General features: G+C 44.6%; 3 protein-coding genes across 11 annotated transcripts in view; 2 read left to right on the top strand and 1 right to left on the bottom strand.

The window, feature by feature from the left end:
- Rbm39 (RNA binding motif protein 39) overlaps window positions 1-2,585 on the top strand; it is a 38,532-nt gene extending 35,947 nt beyond the window's left edge. For all 8 annotated transcript variants that reach the window (XM_052725362.1, XM_052725363.1, XM_052725365.1 and 5 more), the window contains 3 exons: window positions 167-272; window positions 1,477-1,555; window positions 1,644-2,585. In XM_052725362.1, coding sequence (XP_052581322.1) covers window positions 167-272; window positions 1,477-1,555; window positions 1,644-1,744 — 286 coding nt within the window. In that variant the 3' untranslated portion in view covers window positions 1,745-2,585. The remainder of the gene's footprint in view (window positions 1-166; window positions 273-1,476; window positions 1,556-1,643) is intronic.
- Window positions 2,586-4,876: 2,291 nt separating this feature from the next.
- On the bottom strand, window positions 4,877-6,717 carry Romo1 (reactive oxygen species modulator 1). Of its 2 annotated transcripts, XM_052725371.1 has the most exons (3): window positions 6,602-6,717; window positions 6,291-6,421; window positions 4,877-5,063 (listed from the first exon to the last, which is right to left on the bottom strand). In XM_052725371.1, exons 2-3 carry the CDS (start codon window positions 6,419-6,421, stop codon window positions 4,955-4,957), a joined length of 240 nt encoding a protein of 79 aa, XP_052581331.1. In that variant the 5' UTR covers window positions 6,602-6,717; the 3' UTR covers window positions 4,877-4,954. The 2 variants fall into 2 exon arrangements, with proteins under 2 accessions (XP_052581331.1, XP_052581332.1); XM_052725372.1 differs by lacking the exon at window positions 6,602-6,717 and having other exon boundaries at window positions 6,291-6,595.
- Nfs1 (NFS1 cysteine desulfurase) lies at window positions 6,626-26,810 on the top strand. Its single transcript, XM_052725370.1, has 13 exons — window positions 6,626-6,859; window positions 7,377-7,462; window positions 8,524-8,640; window positions 10,543-10,626; window positions 16,520-16,672; window positions 18,839-18,932; window positions 19,586-19,720; window positions 22,347-22,504; window positions 23,144-23,249; window positions 23,635-23,716; window positions 24,452-24,535; window positions 25,212-25,301; window positions 26,307-26,810. The coding sequence occupies exons 1-13, from the start codon at window positions 6,742-6,744 to the stop codon at window positions 26,368-26,370; spliced, it is 1,371 nt and encodes a 456-aa protein (XP_052581330.1). The 5' UTR covers window positions 6,626-6,741; the 3' UTR covers window positions 26,371-26,810.
- Window positions 26,811-27,932: the final 1,122 nt, after the last annotated feature.

The following is a 27,932-nucleotide window of genomic DNA, read 5'->3' as shown; positions in this document are numbered from 1 at the left end:
GAGGATTACATTTTGGATTCCTGGTATTCATATAGTGCAAGAGGGAATGGACTCCCTCTTATATGAGGGATTCCACATACATTGCCATACACATACAGATAAAGTACTTAATCACTTTTACTGCTATATTTTAATATAAATTTTACTTTTTTAAACCTTCTTACAGAGAAGAAGAAGTTGGATGGGATACAGAGATTAAAGATGATGTGATTGAAGAATGTAATAAACATGGAGGAGTTATTCATATTTATGTTGACAAAAATTCAGCTCAGGTATTTTGATTTTTTTTCCTCTTTGTTTATGGATCTTTGTGTTTTGTTTGCTTGGTTTGTTTTTTGAGGCATGGTTTCCTTACGAAGCTCTGCCTGTCCTAGGCCTCACTATGTAGTCCAGAGTGCTGGGACTTGAAGGATCTGCCATCACTGTCCGGCCGTATTTTTAAGTAAACAGATTAAATATGTTATTTTGTTTTGTATCTTACTTTTGACACAATTAGGGCATGTTGTTGTCACCATATTTCCCTAGTTTTTTGTTTGTTTGTTTGTTTTTTATGGGGGCGGGGTTTTTTGTTTGTTTGTTTTTCGAGACAGGGTTTCTCTGTGTAGCTTTGCGCCGTTCCTGGATCTGGCTCTGTAGACCAGGCTGTCCTCGATCTCACAAAGATCCACCTGCCTCTGCCTCCCGAGTGCTGGGATTAAAGGCGTGTGCCACCACCGCCCAGCGTGGGCGGGGTATTTTTTTTTTTTTTGGATTTTTTTTTTGTTGTTGTTGTTGTTTTTTGTTTTCAATGCATTGTTAATGCATGTGCTGTGATAATGCACTATGCTTGCTTATTGGTAATTCCTGAAGGAAACTTCAGTGTGCTAATAAGTAAACATACCCTCCAAAAGAAAGGCATGGTCAAAGTAATTGAAATTTGATAAGGGTTGTGTTATAGATCAGTTCATTTATAGCGGGTGCCGTTGAACTCCTACAGCTTCTTTAGTTTTTATTTAAAAATCAATAGGGGTTTAGGGATAAAAATCAAAGAGAAGGCTGGGCAGTCGTGGCCCACGCCTTTAATCCCAGCACTGAGGAGGCAGAGCCAGGGGGATCTCTGAGTTCGAGGCCAGCCTGGGCTATCATGTGAGTTCCAGGAAAAGGCGCAAAGCTACACAGAGAAACCCTGTCTCTAAAAAACAAAAAACAAACAATCAATGAGAAGAACAATACCGGGGTCACATTTTCCGTGGTTGGGGATTTAGCTCAGTGGTAGAGCACTTGCAAGCGCAAGGCCCTGGGTTCGATCCTTGGCTCCAAAAAAAAAAAAAAAAAAAAAAAATCACATTTTCCGAAACATTCGAGGAATTGATCATAAGTTGTTAGAATGAATATACAGTCCTAAGTTTCTGCAAATGACTTTAGTAAATTTGTGAGATTGTGTGTTCAATGCAATGTTCAATTTTATTTATTACTTTTTTCTTTTTATACTTTTAGGGCAATGTGTATGTGAAGTGCCCATCTATTGCTGCAGCTATTGCTGCTGTCAATGCATTGCATGGTAGATGGTTTGCTGGTGAGTAACTACTACAGACACTTAATGTTGGACACCAAGTGATTAAGTCAAAGTGGCTTACTGAACATTTTTTTCTTTTTGTCAACAGGTAAAATGATAACTGCAGCGTATGTACCTCTTCCAACTTACCACAACCTCTTTCCAGATTCTATGACAGCAACACAACTACTGGTTCCAAGTAGACGATGAAGGAAGATATAGTCCCTTATGTATATAGCTTTTTTTTTTTCTTGAGAATTCATCTTGAGTTATCTTTTATTTAGATAAAAATAAAGAGGCAAGGGTCTACTGTCATTTGTATACAACTCCTGTTATCTTGAAAAATAAAAATGTTAACAGGAATGCAGTGTGCTCATTCTCCCTAAATAGCAAATCCTACTTTATGCAAAGCTGTTTGCTTGTTCTGCCGTTTTAAATGTCCATGTAGAAAATTACATTAAGGATCTATAGAATAGCTCTAGGGAAACATGTGCTTTCTGTGTAAAAGCAGACAGGTAACGTTTGAATGTTCCAGAAGCCTGACTTTTTACACAGCACTTAGATTTCACATTCCTTCATGTATTGGCTCATGGTTCAGCAAAGGTTTCTGGAATGTACATTTAGTTTTGAAAAGTCTAGGCAGCCAAGACGCTCTTTAGCATCTCACCTTGATCATTTGGCAAGAAGGGGATTTCAAAATTATATTTCTTGATGGTAACTTTTCAATTAATGTATCTGTAAAAGTTTCTTTGTAAATACTGTGTGTTTTAGTGTGTCTTGAGATTCCAAACAAAATGATCCCTGCATTTCCTGAAGATGGTTGATGTAACAGTTTGAGCAAAGCAGTCTGGGGAAGAGATAGGAAATGCAGAAATAGGTTTTGTCTGGTTGCATATAATCTTTGCTCTTTTAAGCTCTGTGAGCTCTGAAATATATTTTTGGGTTACTTCAGTGTGTTTGACAAGACAGCTTGATATTTCTATCAAACAAATGACTTTCATATTGCAACAATCTTTGTAAGAACCACACAAATAAAATTCTCTGAAAAAGGTCACAAGAAAACTTTCGTTTTTCAAATGTTTTGCTGTTACAAACCTGAGCTGTAGTGGTTTTTGTTTTGTTTTCAAATTAGTGTCTCAGCATTATTGTTTAGGTTTATCACAGTTTGAAGATGTTATTGTCTCTGCCTCTGGATTGTTGTGAAGATAGACACATGTGTCAGCACACATAACCAAGTATTAACTTGGTTGATTCTTAGTAATACTTGGAGTATTTCACAGTGAGGGAAATATATTTCTATCATAAGTCACATCCCATGCTTGGTGTATACTATCCCCAAGGTATGTCCTGTTAAAAAAAAAAATCCGCCCCCAAGGTATGTCCTGTTTAAAAAAAAAATCCGCCTCTTGGGAATTCTCTGGAACTGCTCTGCATTTATCATTATTCTTATTCTATCAAAAAGGTTGGAAAATTTTTAACCTGATCTACAATGCACAGTAGTTTCATAAGTGGTAGTTAGGGCAAATGCTTTTCTATTTGGTAGAGTTGAGTTCTGTCTTAAATCCTGTACAAAGATTACTGGTATATGATCTTTTGATGTGTCTGCCAAATGTGAGCTCAGATAGCCTTAAAATCGATCACTGCATTCCTTCAAATCCTAGAAGTCTTTTTAATTTTATTTTGGGCTGGGCCTCCCTGTAGTATTGACTGTCCTGGAATTTGTTATATGAAAATCAAGATGTCCTCAAACTCAGCTCCTTGCTCTTCATCTGTCCTAACCCTATGTTAAAATAATTTTAATGCTATATGAGTATTTTGTCAACATATTTGTTAATGTGCACCACATTCATACTTGGTGCTTGTGGAGGTCCCCTGGAGTTAGGTTTATGGATGGTTGTGAGTCACAAAGTGGTTGCTGGGATCTGAAGTCAGGTCCTGTGAGAGCAATGATCATTGTAAACCACTGAGCCTCTACTCTTTCCTGCCTATTAAATTTTTCAGAATAGTCAATATGGCTTCCAGTGGACCACTTGACCTTTCATAGCATGTCAATTCTTTTAAAGGTAGCTAATGTAACAAGTATGACCACATCAGTTTAACCAAGTGTCCAAGCTTGCCAGCCAGCACACCTTATCTTGTAGATAATAAACCCAGGTTGGGAGGGGTAAATGGGAGTAAAAGTTGTTTCTTGAATAACATTGTTCAGAGTGCATTTTCAAGTGTTCATTCTGCTGGGTAACTGCAATTGTATCCCTCTTTGGTAAGAAATCTGAAGTTGAAGCTGGTTGGTGGTGGTGCACGCCTTTAACCTTTAATCCAAACACCTGGGAGGCAGACCCAGGCGGATCTCCGAGGCAAGCCTGGTCTACAGAGCGAGATCAAGGACAGGCACCAAAACTACACCAAAATCCTGTCTCAAAAAAGAAGGGAAAAATCTAATTGCTAAGCCTTAATTTTTCAATATGCTCTCAAAACACTTAAGACTTCTGTATTTTTATTATATTGGCTAATTATCCAAGTTCTGATCAATATATAGGTGAAGCGTACTAATCAGAAAATTTAACAAGACCGATCAGGTCTTGTATCCCATTAACTAACCCAGTAAGCAGAATTTTATGAGCACGGTACGTAATTAAAACGTCCAATGTTTAGGCTAGTTAGAAGGTCATATGAGATGATGTAGGTAGTTGAGAAGACAGGCCGTTTCAAGTGTTTTTCATAGCAGATAAGTCATTCTGAAGCTGGAAAGACAATCTCAGGATATACAATGTTCTATTATAAATAAGACAGTTGCTGTGTGTGATCTTGCTCTAATTGTATACTTTTGTTTACCAACAAAGAACTGTTTACAGTATTTGATCAACTGAAGCAGGACTTGTGAAAACTTTTTTTGAGACAGTTTCTCTGTGTATCTTTGGAGCCTGTCCTGGAACTCAGGCCTGTAGAACAGCCTGGCCTCTAACAAAGAGATCCTCCTGCCTCTCCCTATAAAGAGCTAGGATTAAAGGCATGTACCATTATCATCCAGCCAGGAATCTGCATTTTTATTGGCTCAAATAGTTAAGAATCGTTTTGTATGGGCCTGTCTAGCAACGGCTACCTCCATCTTTGGAGTGCTGCTATTAGATGTGTATGCTAACAAGTCTTTCTTGAGATTTAAGTACTAGTGGTATGCTTGCATGTACTCAAGGTGTACCATGTGTGCATGGTGCCTGTAGAGGCCAGAAGATCCCAAGGAACTGGAGTTACAGAAAGTAGAGTAACCGTATGGATATCAGGACTGTGCAACCTCTTCAGCTTACGCTTTTAAATACTATGTCTTTTGGAGTAAAAATAGGAGTCTGAGAAGAAAAAAACTTTATTATTGTACAAGGGTCAAAATGGATGGGGAAATGTAGGTGCAGGCAATCACTGCCCTAATTAGCATCGTATGCCCATTCCAATGGCCATGAATGTACCAAAGGTGCCGCCACTCTGCATCATGGTTTTCCCAATGCCACCCATCAGCTCTCGACCTCGCATTCCGATCCTGAGGAGGCAAGCAACAATGGGTTATTTTAGGAATAGTACAGGAATGAAATTTGAATTAACTACCCCCTTTATAATAAGTGTTGAACTATATCAAGCACTAATAGCTTGACAATCCCTTGGCCTCAGTCTTTTGTTTTGTTTTTTGAGTCAGGGTTTCTCTGTAGCTTCAGAGCCTTTCGTGGAACTTTAGCCCAGGCTGGCCTTGAACTCCACAGAGATTCTCCTGATGTGCGCCACCACCGCCCGGTTTCTTGTCATTCTTAAGATGTTACTCTCCCCAAGGAGGATTAGTAATGTCAAGGAAAAGATCTAAGGGCTCTAGGACATTATGTCCTGAATGCCACATTAATTCCCTTCTGTTTGTAGAAGGAAGAGTTATAGAATTAAGTATATGGACATGAAAAGCAGTCACGACTGTGATGCTATTCAATAGACATTTGTCTTCTAGATGATTTTAGTTTATTTTTGGAGTTTAACCCAGATTAAAAATCAAGCTCGGTTGGCCGGGCGGTGGTGGTGCACGCCTTTAATCCCAGCACTCGGGAGGCAGAGCCAGGCGGATCTCTGTGAGTTCGAGGCCAGCCTGGTCTCCAAAGCGAGTTCCAGGAAAGGCGCAAAGCTACACAGAGAAACCCTGTCTCGAAAAAAGAAAAAAAAAAAAAAAAAAAAATCAAGCTCGGCAATTTATAAGCTGTGTAAAGTGTAAAATGAACATCATTACGCTTACAAACTACACTATTTAGTACATTCATTTAACCAGTACTGAATAAACAGTAATTTATAAGTACATTACCCAAATGTGGAGATGGGCTTTAGAATAACAGTATATCAGAGGTAGAATATTTGACTACAGAATTAAGTTTATCGGCTTTATCTCTACACCTTATTTTCAGGACAGTAGAACAGCTCAACAAGCTCGTTTCATTACACGCAGTTGGAAGTTAAAATGCCATGGAACAATAATAACCCACTGCGCATTAACGATGTGCCAGATCATATGTAAGGCATACTAATATGATTGGTTCTTACAAAAGTGGAGGTAAGCATAGTGTCCTCGACTACAGCTGAGGAAACTCTGCCTCTAACTTGCCTAAGGTCACCGAACTACAAAGGAGTCAGAAAGCCATTTTGACTAGAGCTCAGATCCCTAAGCACTGCGCTTCCAACCTCAACTAAGTGTGCTCTCCCTCCGAGGAATCCAGGAAGTCCCGCCCGCGAGGCTCACCTGAGACAGGAGAAGGTGCCGAACAGCGCCCCGGCCGCCATGCCCACGGCGCAACCCATGACAAAGCCCATCTTCACACGGTCGAAGCAGCTGGGCTGGGACTGCCCGTAGGGACCCACGGCCACCGGCATCTGGGGTGAGAGGGCCAGGACAGTGAGGGCCCGGCCGCCAGTCGTGGCGTCAGCCGGAGGCACCCGGAAGGGCTCCGCAGGACCCGGGCCAGAAGCCAGCTGTCGCACGCCTCTCCACCTCCCTCCCCGGGCCGAGGACCCCGCACGCGAGGCGCAGGGCTCGGGCCGGCCCCACCTCACCTCGTTCGCCGCCGCGTTCGCTGGGCTCTACGTCTCACACCGAAAGCTAGGCGGAGGGCGCTCGCCGCCCGTCGGATCGCTTCCGGAGCGCGGGGCAGTTACTTCCGGGATCATGGGCTGAGGACCTGCAAGCGCTGAGGATGGTGGGCTCTACTGCTGGGAGCATGCTGCGAGCCGCTTGGAGGCGGGCGGCATTGGCTGCTACCGCAGTAGCCCGGCCGAGGTTCACGGCGCCCACCCGGGGATTGCGCCTGCGCGGTACGCTCCCCTCCCTTTAGCGCCTTCTCTCCCTGGTCGCCCGAGGCCGTTGGGTCCTTGCTGCTCAGCACTGCGTTGTTGCGGAGCCTGTCTGCCCAGGCTCTAAACCATCCGTCGCTTGCTCTCTCATGTTCTCAGGACGGCCCTTACATCCTTCACGGCTCTCGTCCTTCAGATCTCTCCTGACCAACTGTTAAAGATTTTAGTTGAGGCTCCTCCAGCCATGAAACTTTGAAGGAACCTGCGCTTTTCACGTTTCTTATAAATGTTTTTGCTTTTTAGAGCCCATCCACTCTGCTGGATAGCTTCCCAGTGGTGAAGATTGCTCCCTATTGCCACCAACATCCCTTCAGAGAACCCTGTGTCTGTTACTTTCCTGCGTTGTTTTCTTTTCCTTTGACCGTTGACCGCACTCTTCCTTAGTTCACCTCGAAGTAGCTTTGACCGTCTGTTGTCTTGTGTACCCTGCGTCCACGGTTGCATCGTTTCTCACTTTGGCACTCCACTCTGTTGTCAGTTGCAGATCATGCTCTCCATTCGGCTGTTCCCTCAGAGGCGGTGCTCCGACCTCTCTACATGGATGTGCAGGCTACAACTCCTCTGGTAAGGAGTAAGGGGAAGCTTTCCTCGAGGCTCTTTGAAGGGAGGAAAGATTAGAAGAACAAATTTCACCGAAAGGTTAGATTTCTGTAGAATTGAGAACCATTAAATGTGATAGAAAGGGAGCCAGGCACCAGGAGACTTGGATTTGAGTTCACTAGAAAAGGCTTTACTGCTTTTTTAGCTATTGACTTTGGTCAAATCGCTTTCAGTTACAGGTATTGTAGTTATTAGTAAATGCTCAGGCCTTGGAGCTGGACTTGTGGCCTGGGGAGTTTAAGTGATCTCAAGGCCAGCCTGGGCCACATAGGGAGCTTCAAACCTATGTTTAAAAAAAAAAGAAGGAAATGAAGAAAGGAAGGAAGGAATCAGGCAAGCAAGCAAGCAAACATGGCCTGGGCAGTGGTGACGCATGCCTTTTTTCCCAGCATTCAGGAGGCAAAGGCAGTCGAATCTCTCAGTTCCAGGGAATCTGACACCCTCTTCTGGACTCTATGGGCAGGGCACTAGGACATGTATCTCGCACACACTAAGGCAAAACACCCATACGTATAATTAATAAAGTATTTTTTTTTTTTTTAAAAAGGAGAAGATAGTGTTGCTACTTTTTTTCAGCAGGGTGGCAGGAGGCGGGTGGATTTTCAAGACAGAGTCTCTCTGTATAGCCTTGGATGCCTTGGAACTCACTCTATAGACAAGGCTGGCCTCCAACTCAGATATCTGCCTGCCTCTCCCTCCTGATTGCTCTGATTAAAGGGGTACACCACCACCCCCAGCAGGATTAAAAATTTAAGGCCAGACTGAAATACCTAAACCCCTATCTTTCAATAAATAAATAAAAGAAATATTAAAGACTGTTTATAAACTTCTTGAGGGCATAGGAGAACATTGTGGTTTAAGGTGGTTTTGAAGTGGGAATATTTCAGGTCAATATTTATTTGACTATGTGAGGAGGTGGAAGAATCCAGGCAGCCTCTGAGGGGTTGGAAATACACTGAGCAAGGTGGGCGGTTATCAGCAGATGGAGTAGGTTCTCAGTTGACTATCTATTCTCTTGTGTTCAGGATCCCAGGGTGCTTGATGCCATGCTCCCGTACCTTGTGAACTACTATGGAAACCCACATTCTCGGACGCATGCGTATGGCTGGGAGAGTGAGGCAGCCATGGAGCATGCTCGCCAGGTTAGCACCAGGACTCTGAGAAGTTGGGGAGTCCTGCTCGGTGGCCTGGGGGAGGCATTTCTAGGAAATGGTTGTATTTCTAGGAGAGATTCAGAGAGTAGCTTTGGAGTTTAACTGCAGGTGTTTAATTACTTCCCATATTCACCAGGTAAAGTACCTTGGCCAAGTCATCTCATTTCTCTAAGCCTTAAAATCCTCACCTGTGAAGTGAAAAGTTCATGCTCTATACAATTATTGGGCAAATTAAAATGAGACAGTACTGGTAAAGGTTAACACTTCTGTGTGGCTCAAAAAGTACAGAAAGAGTTCAGTAAATACATTTTAAAAATGCATTTCTGGGGCTGGAGAGGTGGCTCAGAGGATAAGAACACTGATTGCTCTTCCAGAGGTCCTGAGTCCAATTCCCAGCAACCACATGGTGGCTCACAACCATCTGTAATGAGATCTGGTGCCCTCTTCTGGTCTGCAGGCATACATGCTGTATACATAATAAATAAATAAATCTTTAAAAAAAAATGCATTTCTTGGGTCAGTGGGATGCCTGCATAGGTACCTTAACCTGATGACTTAAGTTTGATCCTCCAAAATCCACATGCTGTGGCATGAATGTCCCCCAACCAAAAATAAATGTAAAAAAAACTTAAAAACAAAACTTGTCATTAAAAAATATTTATTTTTACATTTATGCATATGGATGTGTTTGCCTGTGTATATGCCTGGTGCCTGAGGAGGCCATAAGAGGCTGTCAGATCCCTTGGAACTGGAAGTTAAGGATGGTTGTGAACCACCACATGGATGCTGGGAACTGGGTCCTCTGCAAGAGCAGCAAGTGCTCTTAACCACTGAGTCATCTCTCCAGTTCCTTACTTGACATTGAGTTAGAATTTTTTGTTGGTTGTGACTTGATTTTTCTTGACATGGTTTCTTTGTGTAGCAGCCAGAGCTGTCCTGGAACTCACTCTGTAGACCAGGCTGGCCTCAAACCTCAAACTCACAGAGATCCACCTGCCTCTGCCTCTGCCTCCAGAGCACTGGGATTTATGATGTGTGCCACCACACCAAGCAAAAAATTTTTTGTTTTGTTTTGTTTTGGTTTTTTTTGAGACAGAGTTTCTTTGTGCAGCCCTGGCTGTCCTGCAACTTACTCTCTAGACGAGACTGGCCTTGAATTCACAGAGATAGCACCTGCCTCTGCCTCCCCAGTGCTGGGATTAAAGGTGTGCCCTACCACTACCCAGCAAAAAATAATTTTCAATTAGAAATGTGTGTGCATGCATGTGCTTGCTTGTGTGCATGTATGTGTACACAAATGTACCAAAATATGTAGTGTGGAGGTCAGGGGACAATTTGGAGCAGGCTCTCTCCTTAGCATGCGGGTCTCAGCGAATGAAACCTTGGTTGTCAGGTTCTGCAGCAGTGTCGTGACCCACTGATCCGTCTCACTGGCTCCCTGCTTTGGTTGTTTGCGACCAGTTTCACATTCTTCTCTACGATGGCTTGGAAGTCACTGTGTATCCCAGGCTAGCCTCAACCTCATGGCAGCTGTCTCACCCCCGCCTCCTGAGTGCTGTGATCTCAGGTGCACACCACCGTACCTGGTGTGTTCAGTGCTCGGAATCAAACCCAAGGCTTCATCAATATCAGGCAAGCCCTCTAGCAGCTGAGCTACATTCGACATTCTTACTAGCCTGTCCCAGCATGGAGAAAGGATAGAATATCTGAGCTGTAACAGTCAGTTCTTTGTTTAGCCCTAGTCTGACCTAGTAGGCACAGAGTTTCTTTGTGGGCAGTGGGTAGATTGCAGTGGAGCTTCCCCTGCCACAAAACCCTGCCCTAGCTGTGTCTGAAGCCCGACTCCTGCCTGCGGACTGATGCTGTGTATTTTTGGCTCTTGGCTTACAGCAAGTAGCAGCTCTGATTGGAGCTGATCCTCGAGAGATCATTTTCACAAGTGGAGCTACTGAGTCCAACAACATAGCCATTAAGGTAAGAGAAGGGGGTGGGGTGTGTGTGGTGGAGTACTGCCTTAGTATGGGAGGAGCATTTGGAAAGAAGAAGGACAGAAGGAAACAGAGAAGGGAGCCAGAAACTATCTCTGGGCTTTCTCGGGTTTAGAAATTCATGCTCCTCTATCATTTGGAGGCATAGTTTGTTTTTTTTTCCCAGCTATCCATTCATCCCTATTTCTTTCTTCTGCCTTAAAAAAAAAAAATGGTTTTGGAGTTGTTGGACAACTTTGTGGAGCCTGAAATCTCCTTCCCCCTTTCCTGAGTATCAAATTTAAGTCACCAGGCAAGTGCCTTTGCCTATTGAGCAATGTTGCAAGCTTTGCTTCAGCCCTTTGCAGTCTGTCTTGTTTGTCTTTTATTCTATTGGTCTGAGCGCAGTGTGGCAGTGGATAGAAAAGGAGGTGGCTCTTAGGCCACTAACAGTTTGGTTTTTTAAGATGTCAGTCCTTTTTTAAAAAGTGGATAACAGTAACTGTCTTAGGTTTCTGTTGCTGTGATAAAACACCATGACTGACAGCAACTTGGAGGAAGGCGTTGATTTCACCTTACAAGTTACCATCCCTGATGAGGGAAAGTGGAGAAGAGCTTAGGAACTGAAGTAGAGGCCGTGGGGGAGCTGCTTACTGGCTCCCTCCTCGTGACTTGCTCAGCCTGCTTTCTTACACCACCCAGAACCACCTGCCCAGGGGTGGCCCCACCACAGTGTTAGGCCCTCCACATCAATCGTTAATCAGTAAGTGCCTTTACGGATGCCTACAGGCAGTCTGATGGAGGCATTTTTTTTTAGTTAGGTTGCTGTTCTCAGATGACTTTAGCTTGTTTCCGGTTGACAAAGCTACCCAGGATCCGTTCACTCCTCCTCACTTGATCAAAGCCACCTTCCTATCAGCTTTCCCCTTTCTTTCTCATTAGATCTGCTTACAAACTTCCTCTGCGTCTGGAGTGATTGTTGCTTTGGTACCCTCTGTGCCTGCCCTTCATGTGGTCTCGGTCTGTACTAGTCTTTCTGTATTTGGGGCATGCAGAGGCTTTGTGCCCGTGTCCCACTCTGAATAGTCATGTCGATGTTTCATACAACATAATCACATTTTAGTTAGATCTAGTAAACTTATTTGTCTAATTTTTTTCTTTTTTATTTATTTTTTGGTGCTGGGCATCTAGACTCTTTTTTTTTTTTTTTTTTTTTTTTGGTTTTTTCAAGACAGGGTTTCTCTGTGTAGCTTTGCGCCTTTCCTGGATCTCGCGCTGTAGACCAGGCTGGCCTCGAACTTACAGAGATCCGCCTGCCTCTGCCTCCCGAGTGCTGGGATTAAAGGCGTGTGCCACCACCGCCCGGCTAGACTCTTAAGCTTGCTAAAGCCATGCTGTCCCGCTGATAAGTTAATATTCTGATATCCTGCCCTTTTTTAAATTTTTTTTTTTTTTTTGATACCTGGTCTCCCTATATAGCGCTGGCTGGCCTAGAACTTGCTCTGTTGGCCAGGCTAGCCTTGAATTCTCAGAGATCTGCCTGCTTCTGTCTCCTTAATGCTGGGATTAAAGGCATGCGCTACTGCACCAGGCTTTTTTGAGATGAAAAAACAGATATATATATATCTGTGTGGTATGTTCATGTGAGTGCAGTGTCCTGAGAGGCCAAAGGCATTGGATCTCTCTGGAGCTAATTATAGATAATTGTGAGCCACCCAGTGTGTGTGCTGGGAACCAACCTTGAGTCTTCTACAAGAGCAATACACTCTCTTAACCACTGAGCTAACTCTCCGGCCCTCATCTTATCATTTTAAATTTTTTAGTTTTTGAAAAATAATTTGTGCTCCTGATAATTAATTTCTCTCTTTTTAAGGATTTATTATTTACTTAATTTGGGGGAGGGGGGTTGGAGACATGACTCATCCCTTAAGAGCACTGACTGCTCTTCCAGAGGACCCAGGTTCAATTCCCAGCACCCACATGGCAGCTCACAACTGTTTGTAACTCCAGTTCCAGGGGACCTGATCCCCATGGCAGAACACTAATGCACATTTAAAAAATATGTTAGAGGGGGCTGGAGAGATGGCTCAGAGGTTAAGAGTGCTTGCTGCTCTTCCAGAGGTCCTGAGTTTAATTCCCAGCAACCACATGGTGGCTCACAACCATCTCTGGCGCTTATAATAAATAGCTAAATCTTAAAAAAAAAAAAAAGCAGGAACAAGGCCCTAAGGCGGAGTGCAGTGAAAACAGGTCCCATGTCCTGCAATGAGATCTGATGCTGTATACCTCTTCTGGCCTGCAGTCATACATGCTGTATACATAATAAGTAAATAAATCTTAAAAAAAAAAAAGAAAATGTTAGAACTGGGCGGTGGTTGTGCACACCTCTAATCCCAGCACATGGGAAGCAGAGGCAGATGGATCTGAGTTTGAGTCCAGCCTGTTCTACAGAGTGAATTCCAGGATACTACAAAGGCTACACAGAGAAACCCTGTCTCAAAAAAAATGTGTGTGGCGAGGTTGTGGGTGCTCGGAGAGGCTGGAGAAATACTTAACAGTTAAGAAAACTAGCCGGGGCTGGAGAGATGGCCAGAGGTTAAGAGCACTGGCTGTTCCTGCAGAGGTCCTGAGTTCAATTCCCAGCAACCACATGGTGGCTCACAACCACCTGTAGTGAGAACTGGCGCCCTCTTCTGGCCTGCAGGCAGAATACTGTATACATAATAAATCTTAAAAAAAAAAAAAAAAAAAAAGAAAGAAAGAAAAGAAAAGAAAACTGGCTGCTCTTACAGACAACCTGGGTTCAGTTCCAAATACCCACATGGTAGCTCACAACTATTTGTGACTCCTGTCCCAAGGAATCTAACACCCTCTTCTCACCTCCACAGGCACTGCACACATGTTGTACACAGACATACATGCAGGCAAAAACATCCATACACAGAAAATAAAAATGTATTTGCCGGGCAGCAGTGGCACATGCTTTTAATCCCAGCACTCGGGAGGCAGAGCCAGGCGGATCTCTGTGAGTTCGAGTCCAGCCTGGTCTACAGAGTGAGATCCAGGACAGGCACCAAAACTACACAGAGAAACTCTGTCTCGAAAAACAAAACAAAACAAAACAAAAAAATAAACAAAATAAAAATATTTTAAAAACATAAATAAGCCGGGCGGTGGTGGCGCACGCCTTTAATCCCAGCACTCGGGAGGCAGAGCCAGGCGAATCTCTGTGAGTTTGAGGCCAGCCTGGGCTACCAAGTGAGTTCCAGCGCAAAGTTACACAGAGAAACCCTGTCTCGAAAAACCAAAAAAAAAGAAAAAAAGAAAAAAACATAAATAAGGGGGCTAGAAAGTTGGCCTGGCAGCTAAGAGCACTTGTTGCTCTTGCAGAGGACTCTGGTTCAATTCCCAGAATCCACATGGCAGCTCACAACCATCTGTAACTCCAATCCCAGGGGATCCAACACTCTTCTGAGTTCGAGGCCAGCCTGGTATACAGAGCAAGTTCCTGTCTCAAAAAAACCCTAAATAAATAAATAAATAGTTCAGCAAAACTGGGTGTGATGGTGTACAGCCTTAATCTCAGCACTCAGGATAAAGAGGCAGTTGGATCTCTGTGAATTCCACAACTACATAGTGAGACTTTGTCTCAAAAAATAAATAAATAAATAAAGTTAAAAAAAAAACAAACCCTGAATGATATTAGGGATTTGTTGGCCAGATATTGGGTTAAATGCTGAAAGATCAGAGGAAACAAGCCATAGCCACTTCTCACCTTGCCAACTCCTCAGCTGAAAAGAGAAGGTCCCATCTCCATGAATCCTCAGACTGGATGCTTCTGAGTCCTTAGCCGGGAGGGTCTAAAAGGGCCAAATTCCTGTCTCCTCCTGCCTTATACTCCTTTCTCTGCCCAGCCTTATCACTTCCTGTCTCAACCTTCCGAGTGCTGGGATTAAAGGCGTGTGATCCCAAGTGCTGGAATTAAAGGTGTGTGCCACCACTGCCTGGCTGTTTCTATGTTAAACTGGACTAACCTCTTATAGTCCAGAGTAGCTTTGAACTCACAGAGATCCAGACGGCTCTCTGCCTCTGCCTCCCGAGTGCTGGGATTAAAGGTGTGTGCCACCATTGCCTGACCTCTGTGACTAACTTGGCTGCCTCTGTCCTCTGATCTTCAGGCAAGTTTTATTAGAGTACAACAAAATATCACCACAGCGATTGAACCCTCAAGCATACACTATTCAATAAGAACATCCCTCTAGGGGCTGGAGAGATGGCTCAGTGGTTAAGAGCACAGGCTGTTCTTCCCGAGAACCCAGGTTCTTCAATTTCCAGCACCTGCATGGCAGCTCACAACTGTCTGTAACTCCTGTTCCGGGGGATGCTCATACAAACATACATGCAGGCAAAACACCAATGTACATAAAATACAAATAAATAAATTATTTTTTTAAAAAAAGTATCTCGTTGGGTGGTAGTGGCGCACACCTTTGATCCCAGCACTCGGGAGGCAGAGGCAGGCGGATCTGTGTGGGTTTGAGGCCAGCCTGGTCTCCAAAGGGAGATTGGCGCAAAGCTACACAGAGAAACCTTTTCTCGAAAAAACAAAACAAAACAACAGAAATAAATAAATAAATAAATAAATCTCTCCAATTAAAACAGAAGAGACATCCAAACGAATCAGTATTCATATTGCAAAACAGATACATAAGAAACATGAAAAAGACTCCTTAACTACTGAATCAAATGCCAGATGTGAGGATTTCAAGAAAAATTAGTTATTAGTTAAGTCATCACCCTACTTGGGAAGGCCATGGGGCACCCTCAGGTGTCACTCTCATGAACTCCAGCCACCGCCTCGAAACAGGGTCTCTTGTTGGACTGGATGTCACTAACTGAGCTGACCTTCCTGGCTGGTGAGTCCCTGGGGCTCTCCTGTCTCCACCTCTCCAGAACCGGGCCACAAGAACACTGGGCATAGCTTCGAACTCAGCTCCTTAGGCTCATTTATTTAAACTTCTGTAAAAGATGTATTTATTTTTATTTGAGATGTATTTTGCCTGCATGTGTGTACCACATACGTGCCTAGTGTCCTCCGAGCCTGAGGAGGGTGTTGGGTGCCCTGTCAAGGACAGTTGTGAGTCTTCAGTAGATGCTAAGTACAGAATCCAGGTTCTCTGTGAGAGCAAGTACTCTTAACCGACAAGCCATCGCTCCAACCCCACAGGTCCTCATGTATGTGCAGCAAGCACTTGACTGAGTTATCCCCACCCCCCCCCCCAGTTGCTCTTTTTTTTTTTTTTTTTGAGATGCTATCTTGCTCTGTTACTTAGGCTGGTTTCAAACTTTGAGTTCAAATGATCCTCCTTCCTCAGTCTCCAAAGTAGCAAGGATAACAGGCTGTTGTACTCAGTTATGTTTATTTTCTTTCTTACTTTCTCCCTCCCTCCCTCCATTTTGTTAGTTCCTTTGTTTGGAGACCAGGTCTCACTAAGTAGCCCTCCGTGGCCTAGAACTTACTATGTAGACTGAGATGGCCCCAGGGTGCAGGTGTCCTTTTGCAGTTGCTGAGTGCTGAGACTGTAGGTATGTGGGCTGTATTTGGCTCTGATTTTTGTTTGCTTGTATTTTTAATAAAATAAATGTTCTCACTTCTTTATTTTATTACATTTGAGATTTGGTATTTCAAATTTTTTTAGCCTATCTTTATAATTCCTTCTTATGTTAAAAGTAACACATACTGAGTGGGAACTTGGTCTGTGACATAGATTGTCTTTAGCATGCTCAAGACTCTGGGTTCAGTCCTTAGCAGACACTCACAAGAAGACTGTTTAGAAATAGGATTCATGTCATTGCTACTTCTGTATGTTTTCCTTCTTTCTATTACCATCCATTTTTAGGGAGTGGCCAGGTTCTACAGGTCACGGAAAAAGCACGTGGTCACCACCCAGACTGAACACAAGTGTGTGCTGGACTCCTGCCGCTCACTGGAGGCTGAGGGCTTTCGGGTCACCTACCTCCCAGTGCAGAAGAGTGGGATCATTGACTTAAAGGTAGGAGTCCTATGTTAGGTGTGAGGGACAGAATAGGAGGTCCTGGCTGAGGTCTTGGCTTCATCCTGCAAGCCTGTCTCTCCAGCTTTGGGTGGAGCCCCCAAGGCTGAGCTAATGGTGAGATTGGAGCATGAAGCAGAGCTGACAGAGAAGGAGATTGTGTTCTCTCTATGTACGCTGCTCTTCTCTGGAGAAAACTTGTCTCTCAGCCTTTTTGTTGATCCTAGTTTGTAAGAGAGCTACTGGACATGAGTGTATGTCAGGCATTCACACCACAGAAGAGCTCTGGCCTGGTCCTTTCCTGCACTGTTCCTTTCTTTCTTTTTTTTTTTTTTTTTTTTTTTTTTTTTTTTTTTGGTTTTTTTGGTTTTTTTTCGAGACAGGGTTTCTCTGTGTAGCTTTGCGCCTTTCCTGGAACTCGCTTTGTAGACCAGGCTGGCCTCGAACTCACAGAGATCCGCCTGCCTCTGCCTCCCGAGTGCTGGGATTAAAGGCGTGCGCCACCACCGCCCGGCTCTTTCTTTTTTTTTTATGTACACAGAAGAGGGCACCAGATCTCATTACAGATGGTTGTGAGCCACCATGTGGGTGCTGGGAATCGAACTCAGGACCTCTGGAAGAGCAGCCAGTGCTCTTAACCTCTGAGCCACCTCTCCAGCCTCACTGGTTTTTTTTTTTTTTTTTTTTTTTTTTTGAGACAGGGTTTCTCTGTGTAGCTTTGCACCTTTCCTGGAACTCACTCTGTAGCCCAGGCTAGCCTTGAATTCATAGAGATGCGCCTGCCTCTGCCTCCAGGGTGCTGGGATTAAAGGCGTGCGCCACCACCGCCCAGCCTTTGCGCTATTTCTTATTGCCCTATAAAGGAAGTATGGTGATTGAAGGTGTGGCTCAGTGGTAGAATTCTTTTTTTTTCAAGACAGGTTTTTTTTTTTTTTCAAGACAGCCTTGGCTGTCCTGGAACTCACGTTGAAGACCAGGCTGGCCTCAAACTCACAAAGATCCACCTGCCTCTGCCTCACCAATGCTGAGATTAAAAATGTGAGCCATCACCACCCTGCTAGAATTCTTGCATAGCATGTACAAGGCTGTAGGTTTGATCCCCAGAACTGCAAAAACAAACACGTTAGTATAGCTTAGATTTAGGGGAATTCACCCTTCACCTCAGTACTCTGGTGGCTCAGAGAAGAGGATCACCAGAGTTTGAGGCTAGCCTGGACTCCAGAGTGAGATCCTGTCTACAAATTTAAGACTTGAATGTATGTTTCTGACCTATTTCCATGTCTGTCCTCATGCCGTGATCACTCTGCTCTTCTGTCTGTAGCCTTGTAGCAACTTGAAATTGGGATTTGTTTATTTGGTCCAGTTAGGATCTTGTGTAAGCTTTGTCTTTCTTTTGTCTTTGAGGCAGTGTCTTGTGAATCTCAGGCTGGCCTCAAGTGGCTGTGTCTCCATGAATGGCTTTGAACTCCTGACCCTCTTGCCTCAACCTATTAAGAGTTGGTATTATAGTCATGGGCTATAATACCTGCTCAACTAACCTTTCTTTTTTCTTACAGATGGTTGTGAGCTACTGTGTGGGTGTTGAGAATCGAACTCATGTCCTCTACAACAGCAACAAGTGCTATTAACCACTGGGCCATCAGCCCATATTTTTTATTTTTTTGAGATAGGGTTTCAATGTTGCCCAGGCTGGCCTTGAACTCCTGGGATTATAGACAAGTGCCTTTTTCTTCACTTCTATTTTTTGTAAATGGGCGTTTTGCCTGCATGAATGTCTGTATACCACCCATGTGTTGGGTGCCTGTGGAGGCGGAAGAAAGTGTCCAATCCTCTGGAACTGGAGTTACAGTTGTGATCCTCCATGGTGTGCTAGGAATTGAACCTGGGTCCTCTGGTAGAGCAGGCAGTGCTCTTAACTGCTGAGTCATGTCTCCAGTCCCTTGTGTTGTCGTTATTGTTTATTTTTAACTGGTATTACTAGGGATTAGACTCAGTGCCTCACACATGCTGGGCAAGCACTGAACTGCATCCCCCAAACCCCTATTATTTACTATTTAAGTATTCAGATAGGGTTATAGTGAAAGGCCCCTTTTCTAGACTTAAGATTGTCTGTATTCTTACTTATTCTCTTGGTGTCATATTCACTTCTTACTCCTTCATTCGTAGGAACTAGAGGCTGCCATCCAGCCAGATACCAGCCTGGTATCAGTTATGACTGTGAACAACGAGATTGGTGTCAAGCAGCCCATTGCAGAAATAGGTGAGTTTAGTAGGTTCCCCTGACCTTGCCATCCCTGGGGTCCATGTAAGGGGGCAGGTGCAGACAGTTCTAACACGACAGCAAGTGACCAACAGAAGAGCTTGTGCCTTGCAGGCCACATTTTAGGTGGCACAGCCACTATTTGAGTTTTTAGAATTTGGTTCGAGTGCCCTTTATATTTTTGTTATTTAATTTTATTTCATATTTTTGCCCCAAATGACAAAACAATAAGAAAAGGCCATCTATCCTTTTTCCCTTTAGGATGCTCTCTATCCCCATTTAGAGTTCACCTTGTAATCTCTATGCAAATTAGCAAAAATATCCCATAATCTTTCCTTCTTTTAAATGAAAAAAGATTTAAAAAGTGATATTATTTTCCCAGGGTAAATGAGATGGTATGAAGAATCTTGGGCATCAAATTACCATTTGTGATTGTGGTTTTATGTTTTCCCCTTGACCTTTAGAGTAATAGCAGTGAGACTGGGAGGGAGCAGGTGAGGGGTGGGGAGGGGAGAGGAGGAGGTGGGAAGGCAGGGAGTAGGAGAGGATTTACATACACCTTAACAATTGCTTAGGTCATCTGTGCTGCCTTGCAGGACTGCTGCCAGCTTATTTCCACTGTGTTATGGGTCTTCCTCTCTGTCATTCCTCAGGGCAGATTTGCAGTTCCAGAAAGGTGTATTTCCATACTGATGCAGCCCAAGCTGTTGGGAAAATCCCACTTGATGTCAATGACATGAAAATTGATCTCATGAGCATCAGCGGTCACAAACTCTATGGTCCTAAAGGTACCAGCCCCTGCCTTTTCCTTGAACTTGTCAGCAAACCCTTTGACAGATGCTCATCCCAATCATCAGAGACTGTGACTGCTTTCCAAAAAGGTTGTACATTCAGAGGGGCCTGGAATATGCAAGTGTCAGTCAGCAAACACCAGAACACTTGTGTCTTTGTAGATGCTGTGTCCTCAGCCAGTGTTCTTCCTTGGTCCCTCCACGATGTCCTGACAAGGGATATAGATATTTATATATAGATAATTCATAATTATTGGCTGAGGAAACAGGGTTCTGTCAGGGTCTGTCAGGTGTCACTGGACGTCTGTAAGTAAAAGCAACAGAACAGTTTTCATTAGACAGGCTGATATTGCCATCTGTCCCACCATCCTGGCTACTAAGGGTTCCCACAGATTATAATAAGTCTTATGAGCTGTTCTTGCAGATACCCACTTGTACTCTAGAATGCGGCTTGATTGCCATCTCTTCTTTACCCCGTTCACCCCATCAGGGTCTTTCGATTCAGTCCCACCTGGCTTTGAGTGGGCCATTCTCCTTCCTCAGTCTCCTGAGTGATGGGACTATAGATATGTCTGCTGTACCATCCTTTTTACAGCTGTTCCGTTTATTTATGAGGACAGCCTTACTCTCTCTCCACTCCTTTTTACTCAAATTATGTATGTTCTGATCCTGCTTTTTCACCTAACAAAACATCTTAAAACTAAAAGAAGGTATCAGTCATGGTAGTGGTAGTTCCAATTTGCTGGATACAAGTAGTCTCTGTGAGTTCAAGGCCACTCTGGTCTCCATAGTGAGTTCTAGGCTAACCGGGTCTATGTAATGAGACCCCATCTTTTTTTGTTGTTTTGTTTTTTAGAGTTTTTCTGTGTAGCCCTGGCTGTCCTGAAATTCACTCTGTAGACCAGGCTGGCTTGGAACTCACCGAGATCTGCCTGCCTCTAACTCCTGAGTGCTGGGACTAAAGGTGTGGGCCACCACCACCCAGTGAAAATGTTTATTCTTGATTGCATATTGAGTTCTGGGTCACCTCAGAGCATTTGAGACTCTAAAAATCAAACTGAAATTAAAAAAAAAAAAAAGAAAGAAAGAAAGAAAGATGTAGTACGGAGTCAGTGAGATCTTCCTTTCTTCCCTTTCCTTTCGTAAGGATTTGTACTTTACCTAAGGCTGGCTCCGCCTCCTCAGTGCTGGTATTGTGGGCTTGTGCCACCAAGCCTGACCTCACCAGTTTCCTAACAATGTATTTTAGAGTTTTTACAATGTCCGCATAAAAGAATGTCAATCTTTTCTATAACTGCTTGGTGTTTCATTGTATTGACATAGCATATTTATTTACATTCTCCCAACGAATGACCCCTACATTATGTGATTTTTTTAAAAAATATTAATTTTTATTTTATGTGTATGAGTGTTTTGCTTGAATGCATCTAAGTGTATGATTGTGAGTGCAATGTCCATGAAAACCAGAAGATGACACTGAATCCCCTGGAACTGGAGTTATAGCTGTGTGAGCTGCCAGGGGGGTGCTGGGAACTGAACCTGGGTCCTCTGCAAGAGTAACAAACCCTGAACCACCTCTCTGTCTCCTAGTGGGTCATCGTGGTCGTCATCTTGAGCTTTGTTTTTTATATTTTGGGGTTTTTGCGTGTGTGTGATTATTTTTGTTTTTAGTTATGTGTCTGTATGTGTGTTTGTGTGGGGTCTTATTAAAGTAAGTGCAGGTGCCTGGGAATACTAAAAGAGGGCAGGGTATTGAGTCCCCTGGAACTGGAGTTACAGGCAGTGTGAGCTATCTGGTGTGGCTGCTGGAAGCCAAGCATGGGTTCTCTTCAAGAACAATATATGCTTGTTACCACCGACCATCTTTCCAGCCTGTTTCTAATCTTTTTGCTCTTAAGAATAACTCTGGAGGGTTGGGGATTTAGCTCAGTGTTAGAGCGCTTGCCTAGCAAGCGCAAGGCCCTGGGTTTGGTCCTCAACTCTGAAGAAAAAAAAAAAAAAGAATAACTCTGGGGATGGACAGATTGCTCAGTGGTTAAGAGCACTGGCTGCTCTTCCAGAGGACCTGGGTTCAGTTTCCAGCAACCACATGTCAGCTCACATCCGTCTGTAACTCCAGTTCCCGGGCTTCTGACACCCTCACACAGACGCACCTGCAGGCAAAACACCAATGAACATAAAATTAAAAAAGAATCAATTAAAAAAGAAAAAAGGAATCCTATGTTGTGTGATAGGGAACTGCTTGAAATAATTTTGGTCATTATTCCTGTGGTAACATAATTTATGTTGAATACTTTTGCTAAATATTAATGCTTTTTCCATTTTTTTATTTAGAAAAAGTTAACTATAAAATTTGAAATAATATTTTGATTTCTTTAGAAAGTAATATTTTGCCGGGCGGTGGTGGCGCACGCCTTTAATCCCAGCACTCGGGAGGCAGAGGCAGGCGGATCTCTGTGAGTTCGAGGCCAGCCTGGGCTACAGCGCGAGATCCAGGAAAGGCGCAAAGCTACACAGAGAAACCCTGTCTCGAAAAACCAAAAAAAAAAAAAAAAAAAAAAAAGAAAGTAATATTTTGTTTCATCTATGTTTCTCTTTTTTTCTAACAACCTTTTCCCCCAAGGGGTTGGTGCTATCTATATCCGCCGCAGGCCCCGGGTGCGTGTGGAGGCCCTACAGAGTGGAGGCGGGCAGGAGCGGGGTATGCGGTCGGGGACAGTGCCCACACCCTTGGTGGTGGGGCTAGGAGCGGCATGTGAGTTGGCACAGCAAGAGATGGAGGTAGGTACCGGAGAGAGCAACAGGCCCCCCTCAGGATGTCCCCTTGTACAGGGTCTCCCTTTGAGGAACGTCTCAGCGCTGCTGAGTCCAATCTCTGCCCCAGGAGGGGTCTCCAGAAATCTGTCTTTGAGCCAGGTGTAGCATCCTATGCTTGTAATCCTAGCTGCTTGGGAGCCTGAGGCAGGAGAATTTTCAGTTCAAGACTAGCCTGGGCTACATAGCAAGACTCTGGATCAAAATTAAAAGTAAAGGGCTAGGTCAGTAGTAGAAAGCTTGCCTAGGATGTGCAAGGCCTTGGTTCCGTCCCTCATGTCAGTAAATGCGTGTACACATTCATACACACGGTTAAATACAAGCCTGCATTGTCGAGGTTCTGAAGGAGGTGATTCAAAACCCATACATACCCTGCTTGTAGCTACAGTCCAGTTTTCTCTGGGTTGTTGGGACCTTGTGTTCAGCTATTGAGCACCTTTTATCCACCAGACAGTGGTGGAGAGGCAGTGGTTTCCACACATAACAAGACGACAGAAGGGCCTGCGTGGCACACAGCTACTCCTGGGTAGAGAAGGGCTTCTGGAATTCTTTGTTGCTCAGCTGGCTGGTGGTCACTGTATTTGCTCTCCCCTGCCTGCTCTGTAGTACGACCATAAGCGGATCTCCAAGTTAGCAGAACGGCTGATACAGAAGATAATGAGCAGCCTTCCAGATGTGGTGATGAATGGAGACCCCCAACAGCACTATCCTGGTATGGACATGCCCTTTCAATCTGCATTCTGCTCGCTCTTTTTAAATTGTATTGGTTATGTGGGGATTGGGGTCGCCTACCGCAATGTATTTGTGCAGGTCCAAGGACACTTCTTGGAGTCTGTTTCCTCCTTTTACTCTTACATGGGCTCCAGGGACAGATTCAGGTCACCAGGCTTGTGCAGCAGGGCTTTGCCTGCTGAGCCATCCTGGTGCACTCTCCTCACCACCACAATTCTGTTTTTGGTTTTGGTTTTGGTTTTTGGTCTGTACTTGCCTGTTTCGTGCGAAGCAAACTGTCGACCGCTGAGCTGTCTCCGGCTCTCAGCTCCACGCCGGCAGAGGCTGAGACCCAGAGCGCCATCATTGTGTTTTCTCTTCTTCAGGCTGTATCAACCTCTCCTTTGCATATGTGGAAGGGGAGAGTCTGCTGATGGCACTCAAGGATGTCGCCTTGTCCTCAGGGAGGTATGTTGGACCAGGTAGACATGCACTGTGGTAGCACCGGTGAGCTTGCCTGTGAAGGGCCCAGCGTGTCGCTGAACTTCCTGTCTGGCTTAGACAAGAGCTCAAGATGGTGGTAAAGGTCACTTTTTAGCTGCCAACCATAGGCTGATGTTCACCATTCTAGCAGGTCTCTTGGAGAGAAATTGGTGACTTAAGACCTAGAAGATGTCTGTATCTTTTTTGTCCTTTTGTTTTGAGACAGGATCTCTCTCTATGTAGCCCTTGCTGCCCGAAACTCGAGACCGGGCTGTCCTCAACCTCACACAGATCCGCCTGCCTCTGCCTACTGAGTGCTGGGATTAAAGATGTGCACCATTATGCCCAGCTGAAGATGTATGTGTCTTTTGCAAGGTTAAACAAACAGTTTGGTTTTAAGCCACGTAGGATTTATCTATCCTCAGGGTTACACATTGTGTCTTCTGCCCTAGATACAGAAGGTTCTCTGGTTCTTTTGTCAGATCCAATGTGTGGATCTGACATGCTCTTTCACCCCTTGACAGTGTCCTTGCTCAAGAAAGTTATCTTCTATAGGGACTAGAGGGGTTGGGTTTACATCCCAGGATGTCTAGGGCATCATCAGGCCCCATGACATTTGCAGGTTATGTCTCCTTTGTCCCTGTGGTATGATTCCAGAACCCTGGGAGGAATGACCCTGGGTGTGTCCTGTGGGCTAAAGGTTCATGTCTCCATCCTTAGTGCCTGCACTTCTGCATCACTGGAGCCCTCTTACGTCCTCAGAGCAATCGGTACTGATGAGGATTTAGCACACTCTTCTATCAGGTCAGTGAGTTCAGCTTCAGTGTGTGTGTGTGTGTTCCTTGTTTGTTAAGTCTTGTCAGGTACCCAGACTGGCCTTGAATTCTCTCCTTCTGTCTCCAGCTCCAAGTGCTGAGGTTACAGGTGTGGGCCCACCATGCCTGGTTTAAGCGTTTTGGGGAGTCATACATGATAGGCAAGCCTTGTCCCACTGATCTATGTCCCTGCCCCCTTCTTGAATTTTGGTGAGGGTGAAGATGTCTGAGCCCCATACTCAGATTCTCTGCCAACCAGGTCTGGAGTAGGTGTAGGAAACTTCTCAGTTGATTCTGATCCACAAGCTGTGTTCTGAGAAACCTTTACCTAGGAAGGTAGTTCTGTGCTCTTCTTTATTTCCTCTTGCTTTGAGCCAATAGCTGTCCAGTAGCCCAGTTGGCTTCTGACTCACTGGGTAGCCCGGGGATGACTGTGATGGTTCTGCCTCTACCTCCCAAGTGCTGGAATCACAGAAGCTGCACCATGCCCGCTTACACAGTCTGGAATTGAACCCGGACTTCATGTATGCTAGGCAAGCACTCTGCCCACTGAACCACATCCCCAGCTCTGTCTATCGTTTAGTAGGTCCTCAGTGAGAACTGGCCAAAAAGGAATAGCAAACCAGCCCTGGGGCCTGGTGGAGAGCTCTTCTGTGTCCCCTTAGGTTTGGCATTGGCCGCTTCACTACAGAACAGGAAGTAGACTACACTGTGGAGAAATGCATTCATCACGTGAAACGCCTCCGAGAAATGAGGTAGGTACTGATGCCAGCAGACACTTTGGAAGAAACTGTACTGCTGACTCCCATCTTGTCTCTAGGCTCTGTATCCAGACTGCCAGAAACCCATGTTGAAGGAGATTGTAGGATTTAAAGGTTCCACAAAGGAGGAAAGTAGACCTCCTTGGCTCAAGGGTGTGCGACCCCACCACCTGCCCTAGAATGTTTTCAAAACTGGGTTTTTGTATAGAGCATAGGGGCTGCTTGTCTACCATCAATGAAGGCCGTGGATTTGATCCTAGACCTACAAAAAACAAAGGAAGGTCGGGGTTAAAAGCTCAGTGGTAGAGTGCGCAGGAAGATGGTGAATGAGACCTTTTCTCAGAAACGAACAGTGGGATTCGGTAACATTGAAGAAAATTCACTGGGGAAACAGACGCCACAAAATTCAATAGTTGGGTGTAGGGCTGTAGCTCAGGAGAGGAGATTGCTTAGTATGTGTGAGGCTCCGGGTTTAGTCTTCAGTGGCAGAAGCAAACAAACAAAATCGTCACTGTCACCCCTGCCACCACCCTCAGAGTAAATCTGGTTTTACGAACATTATCCAGCTGGGCAGCGGTGGCGCACACCTTTAATCCCGGCACTCGAGAGGCAGAGCCAGGCAGATCTCTGTGAATTCAAGGACAGCCTGGTCTACAGAGCGAGATCCAGGACAGACACCAAAACTACACAGAGAAATGCTATCTTGAAAAAAAGAAACACAAAACCATTACCCACAGCCTTCTCAGTAGCATTTCCTGTATAAAGTGGTGCTCAGGCCTGAGACACGGATGTTCTTCCGGGTTAAAGTCACAGACGGTATTGTAAGTTAGGGAGAGGCTGGAAAAGGCTTGTTCATCTCCTGTGTTGGGGTTCACCAGGGCAAAGGCAGAGGAGCAGCAAGGACAGAGGAAGCAAAGCTTTCTCAGGGTCTCAGCACCAGTGCTGGCTGCTGTTTCTTGTCTAAGCCCTCACTCACTCGATGCCTCTTCTCCTTGGCAGTCCCCTCTGGGAGATGGTGCAGGATGGCATTGACCTCAAGAGCATCAAGTGGACCCAACATTAGAAGAGTGGGCCTGTGACTGTGTGCTGACCTGGCCTTTCCTTCCTCACTGACCCATGCCCAGCCAGGAACCTTGTTATCACCTGCTGGGTGGTCCATGATCAAACCAGAGCTGGAATAGCCCAGTTGACTTCACCACAGAACATCTTCAACTGAGAAATTCATGGAAGTATCTTTCTGAGCCTCAGCTCCTTTGTAGGGAGATACTCCCTGTTCCTCCCCAGGAGCTCTTCTCTACTGTTTAGTGTGTGGACATTCTTAGCTGAAGGCCTAGAGGCACTGCTGTGCCACGGCATATCTACCCCTGGGGAGGAAGAAGAACTGGAAGGAGGCTCTAGGTTCGAAGGCTGCTTCTCTGTGTAGACATTGGGTCATCACTCTCTGCTGCTCAGCTGGACTGGCACCATTAGCAACTAGCATAAATAAACTTTATTTTAACCTTTTCTCGTGGCGTCAAAAGACATCTCTTTATATTGACTGCAGCCAAAGCGGCAAGTTTTATTAAAGGCTTCTTTCCTTTGTGTTCTCATCTTACTTCATTTTTTTTGTTTTGTTTTGTTTTCGTTTGTTTTTTTTTGGTTTTTTGGGTTTTTTTTTTTTTTTTTTTTTTTTTTTGGTTTTTCAAGACAGGGTTTCTCTGTGTAGTTTTGGTGCTTGTCCTGGATCACATTCTGTATACCAGTATACCAGGCTGGCCTCGAACTCAGAGATCCGCCTGCCTCTGTCTCCCAAGTGCTGGGATTAAAGGCGTGCACCACCACCACCACCACCACCACCACCACCACCACCACCACCGCCCGGCTCATCTTCCTTTCTTTTGTTTTAGTGGAAGCAGAAATATCCATTTGATTCCACCTATTACTCTAATAATTTATTTCCTTAAAATTTGTTGATTTTGGCCAGGCAGTGGTGGGCACACCTTTAATCCCAGCACTCAGGAGTCAGAGGCAGGCGGATCTTTGTGAGTTCGAGGCCAACCTGATCTACAGAGTGAGTTCCAGGAAAGGCGCAAAGCTACACAGAGAAGCCCTGTTTCGAAAAACTTCAAAAGAAAAAAAATTTGTTAATTTTAATATTAGAGAAATCAATTTCCCTTTCCCCTTTTATTCTGTGAGTTTTTGAGAGTCTAAGGGAGAAGAACTGCACTTGGGAACTGTGGAGATTCTCCCCCACCTGCTTTCCATAAATGACTCAGTTCACTGTCATATGTTTTTTTGTTTGTTTGTTTGGTTGGTTGGTTAGTTGGGTTTTTTTGTTTGTTTGTTCGTTTGTTTTCGGGCCAGGGTTTCTCTGTGTAGGTTTGGTGCCTGTCCTGGATCACACTCTGTAGACCAGGCTGGCCTCGAACTCAGAGATCCTCCTGACTCTGCCTCCCAAGTGCTGGGATTAAAGTCTTGTGCCACCACTGTCGGCCTTTGTCTAACAAATTAAAGAACTGCCAAGACACACATTTTATTCTGGTATCAGGGATCCATGGGCTGATAGGACCAGAAAGGACACTGCCCTCGATGAACTTTCATAGAAGAGGAGGGATAGAAAATCAGAAATAAACAAAGGCTGTTACT

The sequence above is a fragment of the Peromyscus californicus genome, unplaced genomic scaffold (genome assembly GCF_007827085.1).
Source record: "Peromyscus californicus insignis strain IS unplaced genomic scaffold, ASM782708v3 Scaffold_7__1_contigs__length_154581171, whole genome shotgun sequence".
Taxonomy (NCBI): Eukaryota; Metazoa; Chordata; class Mammalia; order Rodentia; family Cricetidae; genus Peromyscus; species Peromyscus californicus.
This window is presented reverse-complemented; position numbering and strand designations above follow the sequence as displayed.